Source organism: Budorcas taxicolor, chromosome 6, assembly GCF_023091745.1.
Source record: "Budorcas taxicolor isolate Tak-1 chromosome 6, Takin1.1, whole genome shotgun sequence".
Taxonomy (NCBI): domain Eukaryota; kingdom Metazoa; phylum Chordata; class Mammalia; order Artiodactyla; family Bovidae; genus Budorcas; species Budorcas taxicolor.
Window position 1 is genome coordinate 46,700,619 of NC_068915.1, and position 17,721 is coordinate 46,718,339.

The 17,721-nt window shown below is 40.8% G+C and overlaps 1 protein-coding gene across 1 annotated transcript in view; it reads left to right on the plus strand.

Annotated features, from left to right (window-relative positions):
• Nucleotides 1–4,318: 4,318 nt before the first annotated feature.
• STIM2 (stromal interaction molecule 2) overlaps nt 4,319–17,721 on the plus strand; it is a 178,496-nt gene continuing 165,093 nt past the window's right edge. Inside the window, exon 1 of the mRNA XM_052641997.1 lies at nt 4,319–4,733. Within this exon, the coding sequence (XP_052497957.1) occupies nt 4,319–4,733 (415 nt within the window). The remainder of the gene's footprint in view (nt 4,734–17,721) is intronic.

Below are 17,721 nucleotides of genomic sequence, written 5' to 3' on the forward strand. Positions count from 1 at the left end.
TGTTCTGATTCAGTTCAGGTCAGTCGCTCAGTCCTGTCCAGCTCTTTGCGACGCCATGTACTGCAGCACGCCAGCCCTCCCTGTCCATCACCAACTCCCAGAGTTTACTCTTAAACTCATGTCAGTGATGCCATTCAACCATCTCATCCTCTGTCGTCCCTTTGCTCTGATGGGTGGCTTTAAAAAACATGTTAATAAATTAACAGTTCTTAGTTTTTGATTTTTCTACTCTGGATGCTTGACATCTTTTAGGAGGCTTCCTTCTTCCATTCAAGGAGAAAGATGTAATAAGGTTTACCACCTTCATTGAACTCCATGCCTTATTGGCTTATTGACTTTAGAAAGAAAGGATCTTGCTAACTAGCTACCTCCCTTTTTTATAGTGATTTAATTTATTGATCAATTTGAAGCCCATGTTTATATGCGGAGGCTTCACTGGTCAGATCCTGGGGCCATCACATAAGCAGTATCACTTTGGACATGTTTCCAAAGTTCTCAGGATATCGATTCCCTTGTAAGCTAGTGTGGGGAGTCGGTGGGAAAACATAAAAAGAGTTGTTATGCAAAAGGGTTTCCACCAACGGAAACTCTGAATTTCTCTGAGGGTCTTAAACAGGATGAACAAATGAAGCAAGCTCTCGGATGATGTTCAGTCAGTCCCCGACATTCCAGGGACAGGGAATGGAAGCTGAGAAATCCAGATCACAGGCGGACGGGATAAATTCCGTGCGTGGAATGAGTCTACAAGACTTAGTCTACAAGACTAAGCCCCGCTGGGTGAACCACAGGCTGGAGCGCCCCACTTCTCCACCTCCATCCCTGTTCTCGCTCCACGCCCACCCACAGCTCGCCAGCATCAGAACGTCATCGCCGGGCGGCCGGGGGCCGGGTCGCGCGGCCCACGGCGTGGGAGCCGGAAGCCGAGCGATCAGGCTCGCGGCGTCCCGGAACCGCGGGAGCCTGAGAGCTCGAGCACCTGGGGAAGACCGGCAGGAGACAGCGGGCATGCGCGAGGCTGCTGGGCAGCGCAGGCGCGCTGGCGGCCTCGCGCGGGGGACTAGATCTGGTTCTCCGGGTTGGAGTGCTTGGGGCGCTGTGGGTTGTCCTGGCTGCGGGGGAAGAGAGGGGAGAAAAAGGAGATGCGGTTGGAGCCGGACTCTTGAGACGGGCGGATTTGCTTCTGTGATGGGGAAGGGCCGAGTGGACGGATCCTAGTGTGCGTCTGTGCTGGACGCGCACTACAAGAGTTAGGGATTTGTCGGAAGATGAAATCAAACTATTCTGCAAAGGTGCGATGCGATTTTCCTAAGCCAGGAACACGCCCAGATCCTGAGGATAGTGCTCCTTCGGGATGATTCTGTATCTGTGTGCCGGTACAGCGCAAAAGCTGACGTGTTATTTCAGTCTGTCACCAACGACTGCGGGGCGGGCTTTATTACATTACTCCCCAGTTTCCCTTCTGGAAACCTAGGACAGATAAAGTTGTCTATAGGTCGCACAGCTGAAGTCATGGAGTTGCTCTTTCCACCAGGGTTGTCTCCAAAGCTCACCTGCCGCCTATTAGACGGTTCGAAGTCATGAAGTGAAGTGAAGTCGCTCAGTCGTGTCTTTGCGACCCCATGGATTGTAGCCTACCAGGCTCCTCCGTCCATGGGATTTTCCAGGCAAGTCGTGAATAGGTGATAATTAGACAAGAAAGACATTTTGTAAATAAGTGGTAAATCGTGAGGTTTGGACGTTAAAAGGTATAAATCAGGCTGTAGGAATAGTTAGGTGTCAGGGTAAAGGGGTCACAGTGGATTTTGAACAGAATTTGGCTGGAAGTAAGGAAAAGGAAAGCATAAACTTGGAGTTGGAACCGGAAACCTGAGAAGAAAAGGAAACAATTGCCTCAACTGAAACCTTGTGTTTACATTTAGCTTGTAAATTATAGCATCTGTAATTCTAGAGATTCTTCCAAAGCAGTGGACTATCTCTTTTCTGTACCTAGATTTATGCTAGATACATAGTGATAACTATCCTCTGTTCAGCCAGAGGATGCATTCCGGCCACCCATTTAACAGTCGGAAACTTTGGTACCCATCACAAAAATAATAGGAGATGGAGGGTTTCTTGCTGAACTCTGATCTGCCTCAGAGAGGTCTCTTTAATGCTTGCAGGTTTTCTAGCTCCATAACTTTTGGGGTTCCAGTAAGAGGAATAAATAATCATAACTCCCAAACTAGTGCCATCTCAGTGCCAACATCTATTTTTAAAGACAGGAAAAAGCCCATATCATCTTTGTTTAAAGAAGCTTGGACCCAGTGATTTGTTAATTTGTTCGTGGTTTCATACTGCTGTTATTGCTGTAACAGCTGCTGCTGCTGGTAAGTTGCTTCAGTCGTGTCCTACTCTGTGCGACCCCATAGACAGCAGCACACCAGGCTTCCCCGTCCCTGGGATTCTCCAGGCAAGAACACTGGAGTGGGTTGCTGTAACAGCTTGCTCTGCCCAATTTAACAACTGATTACTACCTTGTCTTAACCTCTCATTGTTTAATGGGTATAAATTTTATCTCCCAAGCAAGACTGTAGGATTCCCCAGGCAGGAATACTGACTTTGACTTTCATTCCCACTAAAGAGCACACGCGAGGCACTCAGTTAATAATGAATGAAAGGTTGCCTTCTGAAGAGCAGGAAACAAGCCTGTTATGTCTTTATATTTTGCTGGCCCTCTAGCAGAACTATCTCCTTTTGGAGGACATTCAGCAAGTATGTGACTTGACTGCTGTGCCTTTCAGCAGAGGAAATATAATCTCCCTGTTGCCCTATAAAGAATTGGCACCTAAACACCATGTTCCCAAGAAGTCTGTCAAGAAATCATTGTTGATAAATTGATTAGCCTCAGAGAAATTCTTAATTCCTTTCTGAAGTGTGCATCTGCCCTTCCACAGTGAAATTCATGGTCAGGCTGCCCAAGAAATTCTTTGGGAGACTGTAATTTGAGTATCTTCTTGATTGAGAAAATAAATAAACCAATAAAAACCCCAACCCAACAACGGAAACCCAATACCAAACAAGACCTTGGTGCTTAAGAACCTCATCTGCAAATCAAACAACTTCGTGCCGCTGGGGTGGGGGAAGGGTCCTGGGGGCGGGGGGAGAGTGGGGCGGGGAGGCGGGGGAGAGAGTTGGGGGAGCTGGGTTTGGAGAAGAGTGGGGGATCGGCGGGGGAAGAGAGAGAGTGCATGTGTGTGTGTGTGTGTGTGTGTGTCTCGTGCTTCATTTGAGGTAGGAAAAGCCAAGAAAAATCTGAAATACCGTTTTTCTGTTAGCCTATTCAAGTGACAGCAAAGACTCCATGGGGTGAGGTGCGGTTAGGAAGGCGATGAGTTCAGGTAACGTTTGAGCACAGGAGAGTCAGAGGCTAGAACAAATCCTTTTCAATATTTACATTCAGTGGCGCTAAATCTGGCCCGTTTCCCCATTTATTAGCTGTGGAAATTGGGAACATTTCTGAGCCTTAGCGTCCTCTTTTGTAAAATGGGCATGAAAACGATACCACCATTTAAATTTTGTACTTACAATGTGTAAATTTGTAAAGCGCTCAGGATATTCCCTGGCACACTAGTACTTAGCAAGAGCTTTAAGTAAGTAAAAGGCGATGACCTCGACTTCCACACGGCTAGCCTCCTGTAAACCCCACCGGTACCAAAATACTGGAGACGCCGCAGTTTCGGATTATAAGGTTTTCTGACCCATGCAATTATTTGTCTGCCGTCTGCTCGGCTAAAACTCGCTCAAACGATTTGGGATGTTCGTACTCTCCTCCTCGCCTCCTAGGTTCCCGCTCTCAGTCCCCTGCCGTCTCAATCGCGGTGGGGGCGTGAACGGAGGAGGACACGGCGGTCTCCCTCCCCACCCCCAATCTTCGCGGGTCTGCGAAAGCCTTGGAAACCACTCCGCGGCCCTCTTCCTCCCTGGAACGCCCCGGGGGCGGGACTCGGGGGCCGCGCAGGCCCAGTGCAGCCGCTCCGCGCCTGCGCAGCGGAGCAGCTGAAGGAGGCGGGGGATTGGTATCCGAGCGAATGTGTGAGGGGAGGAGGTGTCCGGGCCGAGCGTGGTACTACGACGGGCGCGGGCCGGAGGGGGCGGGGGGATGCGCCGCGGCGGCGGCGGCGGCGGCGGCGGCGGCGCGGGCGCTGGGACTGGTGTTTGGAGGCGCCAGAGCAGCGGATCCCGGTCTCGCTGCCGCAGCAGCGCGGGTGTCGCGCGCGGCCTGAAGACGCCGTACCTTTTTGCTCCTCACCTTTTTTTTTTTTTTAAATAACCGGAACCAATGAACGCAGCCGGGACCCAAGCTCCAGAGGCCGCCGGTGCCGACGGGACCAGACTGGCGCCCGGCAGGAGCTCGCGTCTGGGGTGGCGGGGGCGGCCCGAGGAATCACAGGCGGCGGCGGCGCCTCTCGAAGCGGACGAGTGGCCGGCGGCCGGGGCGCCGCCGCGCTTTCCCCCCGCTCCTCCTCCTCGTCCTCATCCCGCCACGACGTCCGGCCCGGCCTCGGGCTGGCTGCGGCGGCGGCTCTGGGCTCCGCTGCTGGTGCTCGGGCTGCTGGTGGCCGGCACGGCGGACGGATGCGAGCTGGTGCCCAGACACCTCCCCGGACGGCGGGCGGCGGGCTCTGCTGCGGCGGCCGCCTCCCCTGCCCCTGCCGCGGCGGCGGCGGCGGGCGACAGCTCGGTGCTCATGACAGGTGAGGGCCCGGAGGGCGGAGGGCGGCGGGCGGCGGGCGGGGCTCTGCCGGACACTGCGGGACCACCATCTTCAGGAGGGGCCCGCGCCGCTCCCGACGCCTGCACTTCGACGGCTCGGGTCAGTGCGTGATGCCCGGACGCCAGCGCCCTGGTCGCTGCTTGGTCGCCGTCTCCTGCACTCCGGATGCCTTCCCTCTCCCCCCAACACCCCGCCCTCGCCAGAGCCTCCCGACGGCATTCGCTTCCCCGCCCTTAAGTCTGCTCCCCGGTGTTCCACGCTGAGCAATGCAGTGGTTTCTCTTCCGTGCTGCAGAAAGAGCCGGCAGGGTCTGCAGGGTGCTGGGCTGATTTGTTTTTTGAAGCTGCTAGAAGTAGTCAGCAGCAGCAATGCGGTATGGAGTCCGCCTGTGGTGCTGCTTTTGCAAAGGCAGCTGGCAGCGAGTCTCACCGGTTCAAAGCCCCGCTGAGCAAAATGTCCCAGGGGAGACTGCTAGAGCGGATTCTTTGAGAGCCATAATACCTAGTGGTATTAGCGGTTTTTGTTAGTATGGCAAACCTCTAGTCTAATGTGGATTTCTTTCTTTTTTTTCTTTTTGAGGAGTGGGAGGAAGACCCTTTTAAAGGATGGATAGATAGTATTTGCTGGTGGGATCATCACGGTGCAAAGGGTGCAGAAAGCTCAGCAGCTAACCAGCAAGATACCGAAAATTTACCAGTGCAGGATATTTGGTGCTTGTATTTGAGCAGCATAGTCCTTACAGACTGCAATAGCACCTTTTAAAAATATGGAAAGTTCTTGAAATTTGCGAACATGTATGGTAAGATGAGGTAGAAAATTAAATCCTTTAAAGCTTTCCGTTTTCGTGTGCTCCTGATAGGTTGTGGTTTAAGTAATGATGTAAGGATCTTGAAATGCTTTCTTTGGGAAAACTAATGGCGTTAAAGTGAGCTTTTTTTTTTTTGAACTTTATTTTTAAAAGTAATTTGTAGGTTTTCTATATAACTGCAGGACTAAAAAGGACACAGTCAAGTGTAACAGTATGACCCACCATTAATTTAACCAAAGAGATAGTCGAACAGGCGTTTGAAAGTTACTAACAGCTGCTGTGAGTGGTGCTCAGGAGGTGGAGTTCAGAGCAAAGTAGCTATTCTCTGAGTTCTGTGACAGGATGTTTACTATTCTAGCGAGGAGGGTGTTGGTAAACTTTCCAAGCTTTTTGGAAGTTTTATGAAACATGATGATCGGAATATTTAACTTGCTTTACCCTAAAACTTATCAGGCTCTTTAAATGGAACTTGAAACATCAGATCTCCATGATTTGATAAAAAGATTACAGAATGGTCAGTATTAGGAGTGTAATAGAGTTTGAGTGAGAGAATAGATTGGATACTTTTATGCTTGAATAGTCTTATAGTAATCATTAAGAAGGTAGCAAGATAAAACTAGAATGTGGAGTTTTAATGTCTCATGCAGGAATGGAGGGGGTGAAACTCCTTGGGTTTCTAGAAGGAATAGGAGTGTGACTCTTAGTTTCTTGAGTAGAAAAGTTGGTTAATAAATAATTGACTACTGTTTTATCAATATGTAGTTGGTAGAAGGGCACATGATTCAGAAAATTTAGAATTAACCGCTAATGTTGTGTGTCATGTAGATTATATCAGGAAAATTACTTAAGATGGGATTTTATTTTAATAAGCAGTTAATAATCCTTCCTTTTGAAGACTTAAGTTCCTCTGAGTTATTTATGGCATTGTGAAAAAGGCAAGGTGATTTGTATTAGATGAAAAGTATGATATATCACACAAAATGAGTTTGAGTGGTAGTGCTTTAAAGTAAGTTTACTAAAATAATATTAACCCTGAAATTTGTTTTTAATATTCTTTCCCTTTGTTAGAATATTGATTTTGAAAAGTTGGACATTTCTGTTTAAACTTTAAGATAATCAATGCACAAGTTGTCATTTTAATAAGTATGTAAATACAGTCAATAGAACTGGTAGCTGGGAAAAGGTAAATTGAAAGTCCACAAGAAGGTTAGAGAATATTGAAAATTTCATTGATTTATATGGTCTGTATTGGGCTCCTTCCTATTCTTCTGATTGTATGAATAGTGCTATCTTTTATGGTTTCCGTTTGTAAATGTTGTGCTAAACTCAGAACATAATTATTGCTATTGTACGTTTCAGGAAGTAGAACCGTAGACTGAACCAAAAAAAAAAAAAAACAGCATTATCATAATCTAGTCAGTGTTAATGGATAGAAATGGAGTAGAGAGTTTCAGTAATAAAAGTAAGTTTTATGTGACTTTTGAAAAGTGGAAAATTTTTGTAAGAATTTGGATACAATTGTTCTCTCTGACTCTGTATTAATGATGTCATTTAACCGTGAATTCTTAGTAGATCTGAAAATGACAATCAGAGTCACTGTCTTCTTTTCCTCTTCAGATTAGTTTTTTAAATACTTAGATTTAGCAACACCATGAGTTTTTCTCTTACTAATAAGATCTAGAGAGCATTGTCTTCCACTGAAGTTTTCCTCTGAGGAGTTTTCCTGTAGAGGTTTAGTGTAGTTTAAGAATGAATTGCCTGTCAGTCATCTACTGCATGCTTAGTTTTGAGCAAGCAGGTGTTCTTTTAAAGAGACTGTGTGTGCATTTGTGCTCAGTTGCTTCAGTGGTGTCTGACTGTTTGCAACCCTGGAGACTGTAGCCCACCAGGCTCTGCTGTCCATGGAATTTTCCAAGCAGAAGTACTGGAATGGGTTGCCATTTTCTCCTCCAGAGGATCTTCCCGACCTAGGGATAGAACCCCCATCTCCTGCTTTGCAGGCGGATTCTTTACTGCTGAGCCACTGGGGAAGCCCTTGAGAGAGAGAGACTATGTCAAATCATCAGGATAAACAGACCCATTGTCGTAAGAATATTGATTTATTTTTTCTTTTCTTTTTTTTATATTACTGTTTTAGGATCTAGTTTGTGCAAATTTTTGATAAGATGAAACCATTAAAAAATGCTTTGTAGTAAGGGTTTAAGTTATATATGTGTATATGTATATAATATTTTAATAATTTTAACTTAATAATAACTGGATATATACTTAGGGTTCTTTGAAAGCGATTTTGAAATTTAAAGCAAGCTAGGGATGCACTTGTTGATTATAATCTAAAGCAGTGCTTGAATAATTAAAACATCATGTTTTTTTCTCTTTTGCCTAACAGATTCACAGTCAGTGACTTGATCCCAATCAAGTCTGAGTGATTGATCTCATCCAGATATGGTCCCTGAGAAACAGTTTATGAAAGGGCATTGACAGAGGGCATATACATATATATACACACACATACGTATGTTTTTGTGTGCATAATGTACATACATAAACATATTGCATGTATATAGAACACAATTATTCTGGTAAAATATGCAGAACAATTGAAATATTAGAACATTTTCAGAGTCTTTTAAAACAAATTTTATCTTAAAAAATTTGCTTCTATCATTCTTTTATGAATTAATGTAACCCTTTTTAGTGTTTATATAAAGGTTTTAACTGTAGTACTTTTCACTAGTTTGGCATATTAGTAAAAATATAAAATTCATATTTTTAAACATGTCTTTTGGAAGTATTAACATTTCATTGAAAATTTAAAGTGTTCTTTTTTGAAAGTATAATACCATTTAGAAGAGCCACTACTACTTTCTAATGTTAAACATATCTGTGTTGTAGGGCTTTCACTTAGATGAAAATATCTCACATGAGCATGATTGTCTTTGGGAAAACATTAAACTTCACTTTTTTCACCTTGCCTCCCTAACATTTACCCAGCAAATGCTGTCACTTTTTTGAAGATTAGCAGTTGGCTTGAGTGTAGTATATATTACTCCGAGTAATATTTTGTGAATTTACACGTGTCAGTGGTTTCATTGTGACAGTAGTTAAATTCATAGTGTAGCTCACATAGTAATAGAAAATGTTTTTACTCCTTTCCTAAAGTTACTCTTTTTGGATTTAGCTTAGGATTTCATGAAACCACCTTTTGATGGCTAGCTCTTCTGCAGTATCCTTTTTTTCCTTTCCCATAGTTAACATTTACCAGTCCCTTTCTTTACTAGTCTTTGGCCATAGCTCTAGGTTGTTTTTTTCTTTTTCCTGATTGCACAATTAAAGAATATACTCATATGCCTTTGATCTAGTGTATTCTGACCATTTAAGAATTGGTAGTAATATCATTGGTCTGGAAACACTGCATCCCTTGGTGCTCTTTGAGTATACTGTGGCAGAACTGATTGGTCTCTGTTGGGAATCCCCTGGCACAGGAAAAACTCAGAGGGCCAGCTGGAATAGTTCAGGATTTAGCTTAATTTTAACAGGAGGAGGATCCACACAGAAATTGTTTAATTTGCTAAAGGCTTGCTTTGTGACTAGATACATGCTAATATTTTTAGATTAATTAATACTTTTGAGTAACTATATCACGCATTTTAGATATTGCCCTGCTCATTGATGATAATGCAGCATGGAACACTTTATTTGTGTATATGGTAGCCAAAGTATAAACTCATTAAGCTAATGTTAAGTTTAACAACTAATAATATGATTAGCTGATTAGCAAGCCATTTTTGATTTTTGTCAGAATTTGGACCTTACTTGATTAAGACCTACCTAGGAGATTACTTCTGAATTGATCAGATTTCATCAACCAAGCAATTATCAGGCGAACGCAGAATACCACGTAGTCGCTAAGTTGTGTCCAACTCTTTCGCAGCTCCATGGACTGTAGCCCTCCAGGCTCCTCTATTAATGGCATTTCTCAGGCGAGAATACTGGAGTGGATTGCTGTTTCTTTCTCCAGGGAATCTTCCAGACCCAGGAATTGAACCTGCGTCTGCTGCATTGGCAGGTGGATTCTTTACCACTGAGCCACCAGGGAAGCCCACCACGTAGTAGGAATGGAAAAAAATAGAGAGTAAGATGTGGGTTTGCCTATTGGGAATAATACTGTTATTTGATGGTCAGTATTTTGCTAACTGCTGTATGTATATCACTGTTTTTGATTGAGAAATTAATTGTTAGATAATTGCTTTCTTCAAATAAAAGATGAGAAAATTGGAGCAGGATAATCTTAAGTAAGTAACTTGTCCAAGATCACAGTAAGTAGCAGAGTTAGACATTGATGTGGGTTTCTCTGACTCCAGAGCTTTGTTTCTTAACTGGTGTGTTGTACGCATCATTATATACTCAAGTAGACATAATAATAGTCTGTGATTAACTGTAACAGACTTCAAAATGTTAGAGAAAGTAAGGCTACTGGAGACTGTGCCTTGGAATAGGGTTGGATTTGAGCTTGACCTTGATGTATTATAGATAGGACTTCTTGTGGAGATGAGTGAAAAGGCTTTCAAGAGGGAGGTGTATACAGGAATAACTAATAAGTGAAATAGCATTCTTTAATGTTTAAGCATGACTCATACAGTAAACAATCTGCCTGTGATGCCGGAGACCCAGTCCTGGGTGGGGAAGATCCCCTGAAGGAGGAAATGGCAACCTATTCCAGTATGCTTGTCTGAAAAATCCCATGGACAGAGGAGCCTGGTGGGCTGCAGTCCATGGAATCGCAGAGTCAGATGCGAATGAGTGACTAATACTGATAGAGTGTGTGTAGAATAGTAGAAATGCAGGGAGAAAGAAGGTTTGCCAAATTATCAAGAACAATATTCCCTGATGTCAGGACTTCCCTGATAACTCAGTTGGTAAAGAATCCCCCTGCAGTGCAAGAGACACCAGTTTGATTCCTGGGTCGGGAAGATCCACTGGAGAAGGAAAGGCTACCCATTCCAGTATTCTTGGGCTTCCCTTGTGGCTCAGCTGGTAAAAAACCCACCTGCAGTACAGGAGACTGGGTTTGATTCCTGGGTTGGGAAGATCCCCTGGAGAACAGAAAGGCTACCCACTCCAGTACTCTGGCCTGGAGAATTCCATGGACTGTATAGCCCGTGGGGTCACAAAGAGTTGGACACGACTGAGCAACTTTCACATAATAGTCTCTAGTTTATTCCCTGGCTATTGAAATGTCAAGATATCTAAAACTGGGGTATGCAGCCAGGTACTGGGGAGTATGGAAAGCCACAGGGAAGTTTTGATACATTTTCTTGGTATATTCATTTTACTAATATTTTGAAAACAAACATTAAATATTTAATAGTAATTTAAAACATTTAACAATACTAAACGTGTAGGTTGTGGAAAAAACAGGTTTATTATAAACTTTGAGGTTGAACAAAAGGCTTGAAAATGTATCTTGAACTTTCAGAATGTTTTGTTCATGAACTGAGTTCTAAATCTATCATCCTGTCAGGGGTTGAAAAGCCCTGTGGTTTTTAAACATGGGAGTGACATGACCTCAGTGTTTGAAAAGCTAAGTATGGGTGGATGGAAGTGGAGAGATAAGAGAGATAAATAAAGAGGCCAATTAGTAAGCTATATAGAAGTGGAGGTCTTGAGAGTTTAAATGATGCAGTGGCTATGCAGATGTTTAAAGGAAATTTTATAAAATTTAATGTTAGATTAGAAAGGAATCTATTTATAGGAGGTCTGAGAAATAAAAGTTACCTTTAATCTTTAAACTCCTAGAGCTTGTAGAATGATTTAAATTGGTACAAGTCCTTGAAAGGCAAGAAGAAATACTTGGTTATAGAGGGTCTTCTTTATTTCAAATATGCCTTTTTAATATAACATTATTTTTGTATATGATTGGACTCACATGTTGATTTCCTAAGTATGTATATGAAATTTTTTAGTATTCTGTATTTAGAAATGAATGTCTATTCCTTAACAAAGGATAACTTTATAGATTGAACTAACATTACAATGCTTCAGAGTGGAACCTCCCCCCTACCCTTCTTTGAATGAATAACAGTGCCTCAGAGTGCTGACATATTGTTTTCAGAAGTAGTTTTTGAGTTTCATTGTGTGAATTACACATTTGATCACATGCCAAATCTAAATGATTTTTTTCCGTATTCTTCCAGATCTTTGTATTCGTAGGTATTAGATATTCAATCCTTCTTGACACTTGCTAATCCTACCTTCAGCAACTATTCTTGACTGGTTTCACTGTTGCAGATTTAAGGATGGTTCTCTTCTAAGCCTGAGTGCCCAGATCTGTGTTCCTCTGGTCTAGCTGAACATTTCCTCCTCAGAGAGCTTCATTACTAGGAAAGTTCTAAATTGGGGGTGGGGAACCCCAAGCCAATGATTGATTTGACTTTTGACTTTATTTCATTTGGCCCTTGAGGTGATACTGCAGAGTTATCATATTTGCGGTCCTGGGAGTAATTTCCTTTTCTGCGAGGCTTCATCAGCCATCTGGTCTGAAATGAAACAACTTTTAGGATTAAGGCTAAGATTAGTTGTAGAACAGTGCCTTTTCAGTGTTTTCTTAAGATAGTGGCAACTTCCCCACCCCAGGACCAAGGAGCTAGAGTATGACAAAGAGAGTTTACTTGGACTGATTCATTTCAAAACCAAGTGCCTGTATCTGTCCCAGTATTTCTTTCTAATGAATTTGTATTTTTGTGTGCTTCTGGATCTTAGCTTCTGTAATTTGCAATTTACTTTTTTCCTCTAGTCATTTTCACTTTCTGTACCTCTCTTTGATTTTCCTAAATGTGACATTATATGGAACTGAAAATGTTGAAGACATTTTACAGAATTAGATTAAAATTTAAAACTGTTTGAATTGAATATCTTATTTGTTTAATTAAAAAATACTGAGAAGCCTCATCACAAACCCCCACATTAATGAAGATGATTTATAATTGTTTTTAAGTGATTCTCAATAATTGAAAAGGTTTTTAAATCCTGATTTGATTTTTTTTCTTGCTATTCACAATGTACATGTTATTGCACTCATGTTTTCTTTACACTGTTTTTCTTTCCTTTCAAAAATATATGATGTTGAGTAATAGATAATCTTAGTTCCCCTCCTTTTTTATTCCCATTCTCCAGCAATAAATCTTTTAACTTTTCCATTCATGACAAATACATTGTTTTCCCTGTGTTTTCCTGCTCTCTGTCATCTTCAGCTGTTTCTACTTTGTCACACAACTTCAGACTATATTAATCCTTGATGTTTCCTCCTTCTGTGTTTCTGGGTCCACATTAAAAAAAGAAAACAAACAAACAAAAACTACTCGAAATCTTTGTCCAACTGTGGTATAGGTATCTTTTGGTGTTTCTTGACTGCTGTGAATGTAGGATCCTAAATCCCTGACGAGCGATGGTACCCTCGTGCCTTGGAAGCAAGGGAACTCCCCTCCTTTGCTGTTTCTTGAATTTGCTTTTTAAAATATATCTTGTGCTATGCATCCAGTGTTTGGTTCTAGTTCTGTCAAAATGGATTCTGAAAAAACCCCATAGAGGCTAAAAATGAGAAAGTCAGACTTCAGTGAATGTGTGTGTTCACATAAGTTTTGAACATTTTTAAATGACTGTTTTGTGCCAGACATGATACAAAGAACTGGGGATATAAAATTTGACCGTTTTTATTGTTGCAAAAACAATGTAAACTTGAAAACTGCCAAAGTGTTGCATAATTTTAAAAAATGTTATAAGTGTTGTATCATTCTTAAAAATTGAGGTATAGATGTACAGTAGTATAAAAGTTTCAGGTGTACAGCACAGTGATTCACAATTTTTAAAGGTTATACTCCATTTATAGTTATTGTAAAATATTGGCTGTATTCCCTTTGTATCCTTGTAGCTTATTTATTTTATGTGTAGTAGTGTGTACCTCTTAATTCCTCACCCCTTTCTTGCCCCTCCCCACTTCTGTCTCCCCATTGGTAAACATTAGTGAGTCTGCTTCTTTTTTTGGTAATATTCACTAGTTTGTTTTGTTTTTTAAAATTCCACAAATAAGTGATACCATACAGTATTTGTCTTTCTCTGTCTGACTTATTTCACTTAGCATGATACCCTCCAAGTGGCAAAAGTTTGTTCTTTTTTGTGGCTGAGTAGTATTCCAGTATGCACGTGTGTGTGTGTGTGTGTGTGTGTGTGTGTGTGTGTGTGTGTGTGTGTGTATGTGTATACACGCCACATCTTCTTTATTCATTCATCTGTTGGTGGACACTTAAGTTGCTTCATATCTTGGCAGTTGTAAATAATGCTGCTGTGAACGTTGGGGTGGATATATCCATTTGAATTAGTGTCTTTTTTTTTTTTTTTTTTTAGTGTATATAGGTGTGAAATTCCTAGATCATATGGTAGTTCTAGTTTTAGTTTCTGAAAAATCTCCATACTGTTTTCCATAGTACTCGCACCAGTGTGCATTCCCACCAGCAGTGTAAGAGGGTTCCCTTTTCTCCACATCCTTGCCAGCATTTGTTATTTGTATTCTTTTTGATGATAGCCATTCTTAATAGATACCTCATTCATAATAAGGTGATATCTCATTATAGCTTTAATTTGCATTTCTCTGATGATTAAGGATGTTGAGGATCTTGTCATATGCCCATTGGCCATCTGCATATCTTCTGGAAGAATGTATTCAGGTCTTCTGCCCATTTTTTAATTGGGTTGTTTGCTTTCTTGATATTGAGTTTTATGAGCTGTTTATATTGGATGTTCACCCATTATTGGTCATAGCGTTTGCAAATATTTTCTCATTTAGTAGGTTGTCTTTGTTGATGGTTCCTTTTCTGGGCAAAAGCTTTTAAGTTTAATTTGGAACCATTTGATTATTTTTGGTTTTATTTCTTTTGCTTTAGAGGACAGAGCCATAAATTATTGCTATAATTTATGTCAAATTCTTCTAGGAGTTTTATGGTTTCTGGTCATATACTTTGATCTTTAATCTATTTTGAATTTATTTTGTATATGGTGTTAGGGAATGTTCCACTTTAAGTCTTTTTACTTGTAGCTGTCTGGTTTTCCTAGCAGCACTTATTGTAGAGACTGTCTTTTTTCTCTTGCATGTTCTTGCCTCCTTTGTTGTAGATTGACCATAAGTGTGTGGATTTATTTCTGGACTCCCAGTTCTGTTTTGTTGATCTATGTGTCTGTTTTTAATGCCAGTACCATACTGTTTTGGTTACTATAGCTCTGTAGTATAATCTGAAGTCAGATTCCTCTAGCTCTGTTCTTTCTCAAGATTGTTTTGGCTATTTGGGATCTTTTATGTTTCCATACACATTTTAAAACTACTTGTTCTAATTCTGTGAAAAATGCCCTTGGTGTCTTGATAGAGATTGCAGTGAATTTGTAGATTGCCTTGGGTAGTACAGTCATTTTAATAGTATTAATTCATCTAATCTAATCCATGAACACAGTGTATCTTACCATTTGTTTGTGTTGTCTTCAGTTTTCTTTCATCAGTCTCTCACAGTTTTTTGAGTACAATTCTTTTACCTCCACAGGTAGATTTCGTCCTAGGTATTTTATTTTTTTGATGTTATTGTGAATGGGATTGCATCCTAAATTTCTCCTTCTGATAGTGTCTTGTTAGTCTGTAGAAATGCAACAGATGTCTATTTGCTTTTTAAAAGGAAATGACTATATATACTAGCTTATTTAGTAGCATGCCTGCATTTATTAAAAATATCAGAATATTTGTTACAGGTGCTTGTTATACATTTGCAGTATTAAGAATAAGTCTCCCTTTTCTTTGGGAAAAGTTATATAAATAAATGTTCTTTTTTGTTTACTCTGTGTTACTTTTATCCTTTATTAACAGAGAAACTAAAAAATGCAAGCAAACGAAAAGCTTCAGTGAGTTTTATGTGCCACTCACCAAGGATTTATAAACTATCAATCCTTTCTGTTTTTCCAGGAGGGAATATACCCACTGAAAAGGTGATGCTCCATTGTGATGGAGGTATTTGAACATTTGGCTATGTACTATATTTAATAGAATTACAAAGATGGAATTCCTAACTTTAATTTGGTGAGGTGGGTTATTAATGAAGGTGTTCCTGCCTCTCCACAGTAGAGGTATATCCTTACTGAAAATATACCAGAGTTTACCAGATAGGGAAATTTACAGTGGTGTGAGAGACATAAGCTGAGTAGAGTGGGAAATGACTCTGGTCATGGACATTGGCATTTGAGAATGCTACATGGAGATTGTGAATTACCAGATACTCAAGATGGCAGAGTCAGTTGTGAGCCAGCTTGTAGTGTATCAACATTTGTATTTGAATGTGAGATTTACATTTATACCTGGCATTTGTGTATTCTATCTCACTTAAACTTTATAGAAGCCTTGTGAAATTATGGTCTTCTCTATGATAATTATTCCACATAATGGAGAGATTTAAGATTGCTCTCAAATAGTTTATACCTTAAAAATCCTCCAGTGCCAAGGATTTTTATGATAAAGCCCAGGGTGTGATTGGAAGTGAATTAGAAAATGAGGCTGTCTTTGTGCCAGTACCATACTGTTTTGATGACTGTGGCTTTGTAGTAGAGCCTGAAGTCAGGCAAGTTGATTCCTCCAGTTCCATTCTTCTTTCTCAAGATTGCTTTGGCAATTCGAGGTTTTTTGTATTTCCACACAAATCTTGAAATTATTTGTTCTAGTTCTGTGAAAAATATGGCTGGTAGCTTGATAGGGATTGCATTGAATTTGTAAATTGCGTTGGGTAGTATACTCATTTTCACTATATTGATTCTTCCGATCCATGAACATGGTATATTTCTCCATCTATTAGTGTCCTCTTTGATTTCTTTCATCAGTGTTTTATAGTTTTCTATATATAGGTCTTTAGTTTCTTTGGGTAGATATATTCCTAAGTATTTTATTCTTTTCGTTGCAATGGTGAATGGAATTGTTTCCTTAATTTCTTTTTCTACTTTCTCATTATGGGTGTATAGGAATGCAAGGGATTTCTGTGTGTTGATTTTATATCCTGCAACTTTACTATATTCATTGATGAGCTCTAGTAATTTTCTGGTGGAGTCTTTAGGGTTTTCCATGTAGAGGATCATGTCATCTGCAAACAGTGAGAGTTTTACTTCTTCTTTTCCAATTTGGATTCCTTTTATTTCTTTTTCTGCTCTGATTGCTGTGGCCAAAACTTCCAGAACTATGTTGAATAGTAGCGGTGAAAGTGGACATATAGATCAATGGAACAAAATAGAAAGCCCAGAGATAAATCCACACACATATGGACACCTTATGTTTGACAAAGGAGGCAAGAATATACAATGGAGTAAAGACAATCTCTTTAACAAGTGGTGCTGGGAAAACTGGTCAACCACTTGTAAAAGAATGAAACTAGATCACTTTCTAACACCGCACACAAAAATAAACTCAAAATGGATTAAAGATCTAAATGTAAGACCAGAAACTATAAAACTCCTAGAGGAGAACATAGGCAAAACACTCTCAGACATAAATCACAGCAGGATCCTCTATGATCCACCTCCCAGAATTCTGGAAATGAAAGCAAAAATAAACAAATGGGATCTAATTAAAATTAAAAGCTTCTGCACAACAAAGGAAAATATAAGCAAGGTGAAAAGACAGCCTTCTGAATGGGAGAAAATAATAGCAAATGAAGCAACTGACAAACAACTAATCTCAAAAATATACAAGCAACTTATGCAGCTCAATTCCAGAAAAATAAACGACCCAATCAAAAAATGGGCCAAAGAACTAAATAGACATTTCTCCAAAGAAGACATACGGATGGCTTACAAACACATGAAAAGATGCTCAACATCACTCATTATCAGAGAAATGCAAATCAAAACCATAATGAGGTACCACTTCACACCAGTCAGAATGGCTGCGATCCAAAAATCTGCAAGCAATAAATGCTGGAGAGGGTGTGGAGAAAAGGGAACCCTCCTACACTGTTGGTGGGAATGCAAACTAGTACAGCCACTATGGAGAACAGTGTGGAGATTCCTTAAAAAATTGCAAATAGAACTCCCTTATGACCCAGCAATCCCACTGCTGGGCATACACACCAAGGAAACCAGAATT